The sequence below is a fragment of the Octopus bimaculoides genome, chromosome 6, assembly GCF_001194135.2.
Source record: "Octopus bimaculoides isolate UCB-OBI-ISO-001 chromosome 6, ASM119413v2, whole genome shotgun sequence".
NCBI classification, from domain to species: Eukaryota; Metazoa; Mollusca; class Cephalopoda; order Octopoda; family Octopodidae; genus Octopus; species Octopus bimaculoides.
In genome coordinates, this window is record NC_068986.1 from 20,592,512 (window position 1) to 20,605,719 (window position 13,208).

The 13,208-nt window shown below is 32.8% G+C and overlaps 1 protein-coding gene across 4 annotated transcripts in view; it reads left to right on the forward strand.

Moving 5' to 3' along the window:
* Positions 1–13,208, forward strand: part of LOC106875699 (UDP-N-acetylglucosamine--peptide N-acetylglucosaminyltransferase 110 kDa subunit) — a 63,112-nt gene that overhangs the window by 45,970 nt on the left and 3,934 nt on the right. For 2 of the 4 annotated variants that reach the window (XM_052968628.1, XM_014923946.2), the window contains exons 8-17: positions 778–883; positions 4,293–4,433; positions 5,397–5,497; positions 6,379–6,532; positions 7,256–7,357; positions 8,338–8,517; positions 8,708–8,863; positions 9,856–9,945; positions 10,892–11,017; positions 12,052–12,339. In XM_052968628.1, coding sequence (XP_052824588.1) covers positions 778–883; positions 4,293–4,433; positions 5,397–5,497; positions 6,379–6,532; positions 7,256–7,357; positions 8,338–8,517; positions 8,708–8,863; positions 9,856–9,945; positions 10,892–11,017; positions 12,052–12,339 — 1,444 coding nt within the window. Of the gene's footprint in view, positions 1–777; positions 893–4,292; positions 4,434–5,396; positions 5,498–6,378; positions 6,533–7,255; positions 7,358–8,337; positions 8,518–8,707; positions 8,864–9,855; positions 9,946–10,891; positions 11,018–12,051; positions 12,340–13,208 lie in introns of all 4 variants that reach the window. The other 2 variants (XM_052968627.1, XM_014923945.2) reach the window with 1 other exon arrangement.

The window sequence follows — 13,208 nt, forward strand, 5'->3', positions numbered from 1 at the left end:
TGGATGTAAAGCAGGTAGAATATTTTGGTCCAGCTTAAATGCTAAGGGGTTAAAATTAAGTACCAATTATAGTGTCAATCCATTAAAGCATATTCTTCCAAATGTTAATTATTACAGTATATTTAAAATAACATTTACAATATATTTAAAATGACATAAAATAATTTTTCTTTTGTCATTAATCCTTGGTGGTGCTCCAGCATGACCACAGCCACATGGCTGGAACAAGTAAAAGTATAATTATAATGCAATCAGTTCAAGTAGAGTATATGAGGGATATCAAAATGGCTTTAATTTTTATGGTATTTAACTAACTGGCGGGAGTGAGGATGAGGGCTCTGATTCCAAACTGCTTTTTTTTTTTTTTTCTGTGGATTGTAGCTTGATCTGCACAAACCCACTGATATCAGAACATCCATGGAAATTTGTATTAAATTCTGTCACTGATTATCTAGATACTTCATAAATTGTTAGGAATATCAATGGTTGTTGGAATAAGAAAAATTGAGTTTCATCCTTCGATAATGGTTAAAAATCTTTGAAAAGGTGGGATATTTTAATGGTTAAAATAGACACAGAAGTGTCTCAGGAACAGGAAATAATCACATTAAATCTGGTAATGTGTAGCTTTAGTGGGGTGGGTGGGGAGACACTAGATTAAGTTGAATGGGGAGCTGCTGTATTGTAGGAATGATTGTCAGCCCCTAAGTAGAGATTATGAATTTATATGAGAGTAAATTTTAAACCATTTTTTTTCTTTATTTTTGTGTATTTCAGTTTGATTGACCTAGCAATTGACACCTACAAACGAGCTATTGAACTACAGCCCAATTTTCCAGATGCTTATTGTAACCTAGCCAATGCACTGAAGGAGAAGGGTAAAGTAAGGAAGGTTAGAGTGTCTAAAATACATTTCTCTCCTTTTATTGTCCGTATTCTGTGTCTCAATAATACATTTTGCATTTTAATAAAAAAATACTTAATATACAGACAATAGTTACGGGCAATATTAGTAGGAATGTGAAATTGGTGGGTTGCACTTAAATTATTATAGGCAGGGGTAATAAAATTGAGTAATTTTTTTTCTATTATTTCTAATGATATTTGAAAATTATTTTAGCAGTTTTGATGGTAGAGACAATAGAAAACATGCCTTGTTGCTTTTTCAGTGTCTAGTCTGGTACATCACTTGCTCTGAGCTAAAATCTTGCCAGAGTTGACTTTGCCTCTCTTTTGGGTAAGGCTAGTGAAATAAATACCAGTGACATACTGAGGTTTTGATTTGATCAACTCTTATTACTTTCCCTTTTAAATTTTTTTCTCCCTCAAATCAAAAAGAAATAATTATCAAAATCTTTGTCAAAATTTTAGCAAGTAAAACACTATCGTTCTGTGATGACATTTTGCATCATGTGCACCCATATAATTTCATATTGCTACTGAGGAGGGAGATGCTAAATGGCTATCTTGTAGAAAAAATGTCATACACTCATTGTTAATGTGAGCTTTGTATTAACAGTTAAGAGTTCCCTAAACCTTAGTCATTTTTTCCGTGAACATGAACTGAAGAAACTTTGTTCTGAATTAAACAAGATTTATTATTAATCATGTTCATTAGTCAGTAGCTTCTCAGATCTATTTTTTAACATCTGAAAATAGGAATTTATATAGCTTTTCAAAAAATTTTTACAACTCTGCTGGGCTAAGGCATTCAGAGATTTGAGTTTCGTACTTTGCTCTTTGGGTATAATTCTTGGATTTTTTTGTAATCATAGGAACATTTGTAATCATTAAAATTGAAGGAATTTTTTTTTAAAATTACAAAGGCAAAACAAACTACATTAAAGTTTATAAATAATAGTTAAAATGTATTTTTGATAAAACTGCTTTTTCTGATAAAATTTGTGTGTTTTATATGCTTGAAAGTGTGTGTGTGTGTGTGTGTAAATGAATGAATGAATGAAAATATATATAAATACACACAAATTTTAGATATTGATTTTGTTTATATCATTTTTCTTATATTTTTTTAGTAATTTTATTTTACCTTTTTTTGAAAATAACTATATTACTTGCATTATTGGGGTTTGTTTAAAAATGTAAGTGCTTGTATAGAATTGGATCTAAGAAATCCTCATTAATTAAGGTTCCAATTATTTAATATTCATAAAAATAAATCCGCTTCATTTGTACTTGACAGTCTTAAATTAATTAATATAGAAAGTATGAATTAGTGAATATAAATTTATTTGGACGTAATTCACAAATAATTCTAAATACCTTCTAGGATAATTATTTCAAGATTTTTTTTTTTTTTACTAGGCCTCATGTTTTATAACAGTCTATTTTATTCAACCAGTGCTTTTTATGGTAACTGCAAGCAATTTGATTAAAAACATACAAGTTCATTTAGTAGCTACTGATTTCCTTGAATTGTTGAATTGTAGCTTATGTGGTTTTTTAAAAGAAAATTAGTATAATTTAAACATAGACAGAGCATGTGTTCCCTCATTTGATTAAATTTGCATTTAAAAATACTTTTACATATCTGAATATTTCTCTATTCATTTATGTTGGGTTCTCTAAATATTCATTTTGATATGAAGATAACTTTCTGTTAGATGGTAGCTGTTTTTGTAGTTAAAAAAATATGAAATGAAGACATGAGGCCTTTTAGCAAGTATGACTTATTATATCACTTGTCTTATCATCTCCCAGAGCTGTATGCTTTTTGTAATGTTTCTTCTGGTTGAAAAATTACTAGGCTAAATCACTTTTGCTTCAAACTTGTTAATTTCTTTTTTGTGTCAGTTACGAAATATATTTAATCTATTGATATAACTACCAATTCACTATTTAACGAGATCAGAAAAATTAAGTTGTTTTGTCAATAAAATAAAGTTAGGTCTGACTCTTTGTATACATTGGGTTATCTGGAAAGGTCATGGCGATTTTTTTTTTTTTTTTTTTTTTTTTTTTTTAAGGGAAAGTAAAAGACAAAACAAAATTATGCAGTTAAATATTTATTCAACTAAATACGAACCATTTTGTTGCACAACTTTTCTCCATCTTTCCTTCAACTTAAAGCTTCTGTCTTCCCAGAATTTTGGTGATTTCTTGTCAAAAACTCCATTTAGGTGGTTTTTTTATGTCCCCCAAAGAATTAAAATTTTTACTATTGAGATTTTTTTGCAAGGACCTGAATAAATGAAAATCTGAAGGAACAATATCTGGTGAATATGGTGGGTGGGGTAACACATCCTAGCCAAACTGCATTTATTTGCCAAATAAATGTGAGGTCTGACATTATCCTGATGAAAAACAATACCTTTCCTGTTTGCCAATTCTGTGCGTTTTTCTGGAATTGCTACCTTTAAATTGTCCAGTTGCAAGCTATACTTCTCAGAATTAATTGACTGGTTACTTGGCAGAAGCTCATAGTACAGGATTCCTTTCCAATCCCAATAGATGTAGAGCATTACTTTCTTAGGATGAAGACCTGTTTTTGGGGTAGCTAAAGGTCGCTCATGTCGCTTATCCCAGAATCTTTTTCACTGAACATTGTTGTAAATGATCCATTTCTCATCACTCGTCACAATTTGCTTTAAAAAGGGTGCATTTTCATTGTTTATACAATAAATCACAGATAGAAATGCAATTCAAAAGATTCTTTTCACTCAGATCATGTGGTATCCAAACATCATAGCGATTTGAGTACCCAAGCTTCACTAAGTGTTCATGGATGGTGGATTTTGATATAAGGCTACAGTCACCAACTCTAAACTTAGTGAACCACTTCTATACAGTTCTGTCAGCTAAAGCACCTTCACCATACTCAGCACATTTCGTTTTTGTTGCTTGTGGGACCTTTTTGCCTTTACAGTAATAAAAAGGCCTCAAGTGTCTAAAATGCACCTTATAATCTTCAATTTCCATAGGGATGCAAAATCGACATGAATTAAGTAATTTTGTGCGCTAACCAGAAATGTAAGCACATTATGTGTGTCGATAAATCTGATGTGTTCGAACATGTCAGAACATGAACAACTAAAGATTGGCATGAACTTTCCGGATGACCCAATACAATTCCAAATATATTTCAAAAATGTATTTTTAGTCATGTCATTTATGCTTGTTGGTTGAAATTTTAATTTGGCTTTTCTTTTTAGTTTATTCATCTTTTGAATTTATTAAACTGATTTTTTTTTTTGTTTTTTTTTTGTTTTCTACTTTTGTGATTTCTTTAACGATCACCTTTACTTTAGAAATGGTTTGCACTATTTCTCGTTTAGGTTGCTGAAGCCGAGGAATGCTACAACACCGCATTAAAATTGTGTCCCACTCATGCAGACTCTCTCAATAACCTGGCTAATATCAAACGTGAACAGGGTAACACAGAAGAAGCTGTACGTCTGTACCTCAAAGCTTTGGAAGTATGTTGTACTTTTTATAAATTTCCTGTGCAGTTGGAAATCCAATTGCCTCATCTGTTGTGAGACTGCTTTCAGAATATTGTAGTTGAGTGTGTGTTTGCATTTTAGTCTGTAGAAGAGAGAATGTCTAGCTTCTGCAAACTCTCACAGATTAAAGAGGTTGGGTTGTTTAGAAGGTTGCAAGTGGTTATATTTGCAAGAAGAAAAGATTGGGTGAAATGTCGTGCGGAAGAGATGCAAGTGAATTAAATGGTACACTTCTTATGGGATCAGAGAAACAGGAACTATTAGAGAAGGGACTGGCTAATAGTTTGTCAGTGTGTTATTGGGTTGGGTGCACTTAGAAATTAATTGTGATTACATGAATACTTTATGTATAAAACTGAAATCAATCCCAGTGTATCAGGAAGATGAAAATTCAATGTGGTATTAATATATCTGATGTCTACACATCATTTGAGATCTAATACACATTTCTGGCGTTAGGTTTATTTCCAAGCCGAGTATTTCATTTCTTTATTTTCTGTTATAGCAGATGTTCAATGCATCTGGCACTGTTCTTTTCAGCTATTTATATATCATTTTAAATTAAATGTGAAGTTCTTGTCTCTTTGGACCTAGCATTAGTCTTGAAAACTTGAATGTTCACAGCATGTTATCTATAACATCAGAAAGTGTCTGTCTCTGTAAAATTCAGCATTCTAAAAAAAAGCCCTTCAGCATCCAAGTTGAAACTAGTTAACAAATTGAGTGCATCTAGGAAGAAAAAAAAATTGCAGAATATCTATTATATACCAAGAATGGTTTTTTGATTAATCAGATTAAAAAGCATTTCAGAAGTAGGCATTTTTCTCCTCTCATGTTACATTATCCAGCTGAATATCAAATGTCTAAACCAGCTCAGCTATCACATTTACATACAGCTGGTGATACCTTTATATATCTTTTGTTTTTGTTTTCAAGGTGTATCCTGAATTTGCAGTTGCACATTCAAATCTTGCAAGTGTTTTGCAACAGCAAGGTAAACTCCATGAAGCCCTCATGCATTATAAAGAAGCAATACGGTAAGTTCAGATTTTGATTGGGGACTTAATCTCTAATGAAAGTCTTTTGTGATAAGATGTAAGAATATTTTTGTTTAGATTTTTATATAGTGATTGGTTTTCAGAGCAATCATAGATAGAATAAATTTTGAAATATGCTTTTGGGCAAGTGTCCTCTGATTGGCCGAAACCTTGAGAGTGGAAGTGATAAATTGTATAAAAATTAATATGTAGCATCATTTTACAGCCACACACAGAAAAATGCAATTCTTTGTGTGGTTTGTGTTTCCTTGTCTTTTACATCGTGCAATAGTTGTAAACAAGTAGTATCCTTTGTGTCCAAGTTTCTGTGGAAATAATGTCTGACCATGGGAGAAATATTACCTAACTTGGAAACAGGTTGGTGATAGGAAAAGCATCCAGGTGTAGAAAATCAATGAATTCTCCCTGTCCTTTGTAAGCATGGAGAAGTGGAAATTAGCCTGATGATGATGATGATTACATTATAACAACTGAAAATAAGATATTTATTTTACTCACTCTTCAAAGATCTCATCTTAGCTGAACTTTAAAAGTAGTTAAGCCATGTAGATCAGATTTACTTCCCTCTGTGAACATTGTTTTCTAAACAAATGTTGAATAAATTGCCTAATTTACTGTACCTTCATCCTCCTGAAGATAGAATCATACATTACTCAATGTTAGAAATAATTTAGTATTTTTTAAAAGAAAAATTCTCAGTATTAACCATGGTGTGTAATTAGTTTGAAGAACCACACCCTTGTTTTCCATAGATTTTCTTTCATCGGTTTACAATATAAAACCCTTCATTTCTACCTGTTGAATTGTGAAGTGCCTAATGATATATTGTACTAATTGCTTGTGCTGTTTTTGATTTCCAGAATTTCTCCCACATTTGCTGATGCCTATTCGAACATGGGCAACACACTGAAAGAAATGCAAGACATACAAGGAGCATTGCAATGTTATACCCGAGCTATTCAAATTAACCCTGCCTTTGCTGATGCCCACAGCAATCTAGCATCTATACACAAGGTTAGCTTGGGTCTAAGTTTTGTTTTTTTTTTCCTTCAGTGTGTATATATTACGAACTCCGTCATTATCAGCTCTTGTGATAATTTATTTGTTAAATAATTTTTTTTTCTGTGAACCAATAGTATTAATTTCAAATTACAGAAACAATTTAGACATTGAGTAATTGAATGAAGAGTTACTGAGAATTGAGTGTTGGTAATCTGATTGCTTGTTAACATAAGAATTGGAGATTTTGAGTATTGGTTGATCCCAGCTGTCTAGATTCAACCAAAACTAATCAAACATTCTGGTTGTGACCATCCTGTCTTACTCTTAGGGAAAGTGTACCCAGGAATAAGTTATCCAATGTCTTGCATTTTCAAGGTTGTAAGATATCATTTGAGGCTGGTTGGGCTGCTTTTTCTAACATATTAAAGTATCATGTAGAAGTTGTAAGCTGACTCGAGGATGGTGTCAGAACTAGAGTTCAAGGTTTTTTTAGATGATGTGAACTAAAAGTTAATGAATTTTGTGTCACAACACTAACTATCTCTCATTTGGATTACAACACAAGTTATTCAAATGTTTCATAGCAGCAACTTAAGACTCAATTGTACTTGGTCTTACGACAAATCTGATATACTCTTAGGGGCGTTTTTTTTGTGTGTATGTATGTGCCATAAACTCTTCCTTTAATGTATATAGAAGAATTAGGTTTGTTTAAAACTATCTCACTTTTTGCAGGATTCTGGTAACATTCCTGAAGCTATTGCATCTTATAGGACAGCTTTGAAGTTGAAGCCGGATTTTCCTGATGCATACTGCAATCTTGCTCACTGTTTACAGGTAACCATTTTTTTTGTTCTGTACATCAACTGTTGCTACAAAATCTAAGCTGATAGAATCGGAGACTGCTTCAACACAATGGAATGTAAAGAGAGAAAAAAAAAAGCTTTACAAATAAAAAAGAAAAAAAAAAACATTTGGAAAAATTTCCAAAAGGTTCTGAGATAAAATTAATGTAACAATCTTAGGTGGTGTACAATGTTTCACGATATTTTTTTTATCTAAATATAGAACTCTGCAGGGTGATTGGTATTAGGAAGGGCATCCAAATGTAAAAACTATGCCAAAACACACAGAAGTTTGGTACAATTTTCTGCTTGGCCAGCTCCTCTAAAACCGTCCACCCCATGCCTGCATGGAAAGCAGATGTTAAATGATGAGAATGGTGAATGCATAGTTGGTTGGTAACATGTGACCAAGGGTGGTCCCAGGTGGGTTGGTAATGTCAAAAGCTAATATAAATGGGAATTTTTTGTTGAAAGTTTAGATGTTTGTTTATTGTGATAACATTTGTTTTATGGCTCAGTGCTATTTGTATTGATTTGTAACACTGAAATTAGAGAAAGTAAGTCACAAACTAACTGGTTCCACTCTTACTATGAAGCTACAATGATGATGGTAATAAAATGTTTGAAATTGTATCTGTATGATCAATCTTTTTAGCATGAATAGTGTTACTTCTATTCAGCCAGTAAACCCATCCACGACACACAAGTATAAATTTTATATAAAGAGGTGGTAATAATTTTAATAATAAGAGCATTACTGGTCAATGCAAGTTGGTGATTGATGGTTGTAAGACCAGCGGTGAGAAAGGAGTGTATTTAAAACCAACTGAATGTTGTATTATAAATCTATGCTATTGTAGTATGATAAAAGAAACCTAAGACTAGTGTTCTCCCTGTTTTTGTCCCCCTTCCCCACTTTTATTCTGTGTTTTGAAGCTGAAATTAAACAAATTTTTTTGCATTCTTATCCAGATTGTTTGCGATTGGACTGATTACGACAACCGTATGAAACGCCTTGTTCAAATTGTTCAGGACCAATTAGAAAAGAATCGACTTCCTTCTGTCCATCCTCATCATAGTATGCTTTATCCGCTCTCTCATTCTGTTAGGAAAGCTATTGCATCACGGCATGCTAACCTTTGTTTGGAAAAGGTCAGTTTGATGATTTCCATATATCTATTTCTCGACTTGTGGCTAATTGATTTGACATCATTGTACGAGTATTTTGTATAAATGCTAAACTAGTTTATTAAAATTAATAATTTTAATCATTTGAAAATTTACTACAATGTTAATCTTTCACACTTTTCTAATATGTCTGGCTTCTCTTTTTTGTCAACAGATTAATGTATTACATAAACCTCCCTACCAGCATTCCAAAGTTCTTTCTCCGGATGGCCGTCTACGTATTGGTTATGTCAGCTCTGATTTTGGCAATCATCCAACTTCTCATTTAATGCAAAGTGTTCCTGGTATGCACGAGCGTAGTAAAGTGGAAGTAAGTAATTGTTTTTCTTTACATTTCCCCTTCTCATTCTTGGTTTTCATTTCACTTTTAACTTCATCACTTTAACATGTTCTCTGTGTAGTGCTTTCTCATAGACAAGAGATCATCTTGTATAATGTCAGGTGAAAGATTATACATTAAGAAGACTTGTGCCTTCAAAAGTCCTATCCTACTTTAACTTTTCATCTTCTGATATAAATCCACCTCCTTCAGTACTACTCCCCACCCTCAGTTGAAGGCTCATGTCTGACAGGGTACTTGGAGACCTCAATAATGCTGGTGCCACTTAAAAGGCACCCAGCAAACACTGCAAAGTGGTTGGCATTAGGAAGGTCTTCCTCTTATAGAGGCCATGTCAAAGCAGACATTGGAGTTTGGTGCATTCCTCAGACTTTCCAGCTCCTGGTGAACTGTCCTGTCCTTGCCAGCATGGACAAGGATGTTAAACAATGATAATCTCGTAGGCAAATGTATTCAATTTGCCTTTGATAGCATTTAGTAATACAAAGATGATTTAACCACTATAAACTCTAAACTTAGCGTAAAATGTTTGTCCAGCCAATACTGGCTGAGATAAATGATGCTTGGTTACTATATAGTCATTTTGTGGTCTAATTTATCATACTGCCATAATAGAGTTTGCTGCTTTGTTCTTTGTGCCCAGCTGTGGTTACACTTTACCTTTTTGTTAATTGTATTTCTGTTGAAATTCACTCTTTGAGTTAATGTAAAAAATAATGAAAAATTAAGTAACTGACTGTCGATATTTACATAATGTTTGGAACATAAATTAACAGGAAATTTTAACTTTAAAACCGGAAGCTTGTCTCATAAGTCATCAAACATTCAGTAATTGAAATTTGCCATCCAGTATTTTGTCATTTGCTTTTTTAAGTAGTGAAACTAGTAATTTGAAATATGAACTTTTCGTATATAAATTATGTGAAAATTAAGTTTAATGTTTCTTTTTGTGATTTTTGCAGATATTTTGTTATTCATTGAGTCCAGATGATGGAACTACGTTCCGAGCTAAAATAGGAAAAGAAGCTGAACATTTTGTAGATTTATCACAGGTGAGAATTTGTTGGTTATTATCTGATATAGTGTGTACTATTGCATTGACTTCCAAGCGTAGTTATACTTACGAATATTTAGCATTTAAAATGCTGGTGTTTTAGATCTGTTGAGGTCTTCATTGAAAAAGTTATGGAACTAAGGAATTTATCCTAGAGTTTGTATTGAAGAGGCTAGATGTGGCCAGTTTGTTTGAACAAGTAGCACCATTTTTAATGGTTGCATTTGATCGGAGTTGACATAGTTTCTTTTCATGTATTCAGTTATTTAAATTGGTTATTATTATACAAATACATGTAGCATCATTTGTCACTGATTCATTGATCATTCATCTGGGGTAATGCTCAATAGTGAAGCATGACATATTTATCACAAATTGACCAACACAAGTTGGCGATACCATCAAAGATTCAGCTTTTATTGCCAAATTGCACTTCATTGATCATCCACAATCCTCAGCTCTACAGAATAAATTGACTATCACTTGTGTATACATGACTGTGCTGGAAGTTTTTTTTTTTTACACAGGTTTACATACACCCATCAACATGGGATCAGTAAACAAAATTCCAAGGCACCTGATCTTAAATGATGTAGAGGGGTGTATTCTCTACAAGAAAAAGTAGATGAAAATATGTGGTGGTGGAAGCTTCACTGTTGTGGATGTCACAAGTTTTCTGTCAATGAATCAATCATTTTTTTTTTCTATTTACAAAGTGCACAAAAATTATTAATGAAACTCGTTAAATAAGGACATGTAAATAATTCACATTAAATATTTATTCAGTTAGATCTTTTTAAGAAGCATATTGATCACCTATTTCATAGACTTAATGGCCTCATTGATTACTGAAATTTCTATGTAATTTATTTAGAAAGTAATAATTTTCATATTTATCCAGTTGCTTTTTTGCTAACCAAGCTCTGTTTCTTTTTTAAACTAAGATACCATGCAATGGGAAAGCTGCCGACAGAATATATGCAGATGGAATCCACATTCTCATCAATATGAATGGTTATACAAAAGGAGCTCGCAATGAGCTGTTTGCCCTCCGCCCAGCTCCAATCCAGGTAAGATTTGCCTTAACAAAAATATTGATTTTTATTCATAATGATGGAAAAAAAAACCCAGTTCTGCCATTGTTGAATTATTATTAATGAGTTGGCATGTTGGGCAAAACCCTTGGCGTCATTTCTTCCATCTTTATTCTCTGAGTTCAAATGTTGCTGAGGTCGACTTTGTCTTTCATCCCTTTGGGGTTGATAAAATAAGTACTGGCTGAGCACCAGATTCAGTGTAAGCTGTTTGTCTCTACCTTCAAAATTTCATCCCCCATGCTTATCGTTGAAAGGATTATTAAAATGGTGAGCTGGCAGAATTATTAAGCAAGCTGGACGAAATGGTTAGCAGCGTTTTTTCCAGCTTTATGTTCTGATTTCAAATGCCACTGAAGTTCACTTTGCCTTCTCATCCTTTTTGGGTTGATGAAATAAGCAGCAATGGAGTAATGAGGCTGATGTAATTGACTTACGCCTCCCCTAAAATAACCAACCAAATGCCAAAATTTTAAACCACTATTATTATCTGCCTGCTTCAATCACTCAAAAATTCCATTGTTGTCAGCCACTTGAGTATATTCATCTTACTGACAGATTATAGGTATTTTAAACACTTAAATATTTTTCTGTAGAAATTCTCATCTCTTATAATTGATATTCACATGGAAGTTTTGTATTGGTATTATCCTAATATTACTTATTGAATCTCTTCACTTCAGGAATGTTTTCTAAAAATTGTTTTTCTTTGTCAATTGAAATATGGAAAAATGTTCTGTAGATATTGCCAGTTAATTAATCCTTATTTGTTGATAATGCAAATATCACATCATAGACAACTTTCAAATTAGTTCAGAGTATAATATGATTGAAGCATTTTAGCAGTTGATGCACAGTGCTTCTTAGTTTTGGTCAAACAATTTTTCTATATTAGTCTCAACTGCTTTAAAGTGAAATGTGTTCAATGGTTGATAGATTTTGCTTAAGTATTTTTAGTGTAGTAACTTCTAATGAATTCAAGTTAACTTTTCTAAAAATTTGTTTTGTAGGTAATGTGGCTTGGTTATCCTGGAACAAGTGGAGCTCCTTTCATGGACTATATTATTACAGATGCAGTAACCTCTCCTCTCTACTTGGCTAATCAATATTCAGAAAAGTTGGCATATATGCCAAATACGTTTTTTATTGGTGACCACCGGCACATGTTTCAGCATTTAGTTGAGCGTGTTGTTATAGAAACAAAGGACGGTAAAGTAGCTGACAATATTCAAATTATCAATGGTACAAATTTGGAACCTTTAAAGTCTGCGGCTGAAATAAAAATGGGTGAAAACGAGGTATGCATATTTTATTTTTGCTTATATTTGTTTAATATATTTGGCGTTTAGATATTTTACTTTTTGTGAGATAAAAAAGCATTGCTAATCACTGTATATTATTGTTATAAGCAGATATTTTCTATAACCCTAGGCCAACTAAAACCTTGTTAGTGGATTTGGTAGTTGAGAACTGAAAGAAGCCCATTGCATATGCAAGTGTGTGTTTGTGAACTCTTGGCCACCATATTGTGAGATTGTTCATTTCCAAGTCTCTATGAAAAGCATGTCTGGACTTGGGGAAATATTACATTGCTTGGAAATAGAAGACTGGTGGCAAGAAGGGCATCCAGCTGTTGAAAATATGCCTCTGCAAATTCTCTCGGACCCATGCAAGCATGGAAGAGTGGAGATTAAATGCTGATGAGCTAATCTTATGAGTGCTTAATATGCTAACCCCTTTTCTATTATTTGCGGTACCTACATTTATGTTAATTAGCGAAAGACAAGTTCTGAAATTTTTTCACTTATTCTTCCCAGTTAAAAAAATTTTTTTTTATAATACTTAAGAAATATGTTAAAACAGTTTTGTGTGAAGTTGATTTATGATAGAATGCTCACACTCTTAGTTGAAAGATTACTGGGTTTATAGCTAAGACATTAAAATAAGTTTAGGTGACTCTGCTAAGTAACGAGATCATTGCTGTAATCAACCTCTGGATAAATCTTGTTAATTAAGCTCCACCAAGCTTACTAGTTCCTGGCATATTGCATGAAGATTAAATCTGCAGAAGCATCCAGTGATTCTAATCTGTTATAGGCCAAATAATATAAACTTCTGGCAAAATATTGAGGTGGAGGAAGGGTTTTCGCAAATGAGAACTTTGAAC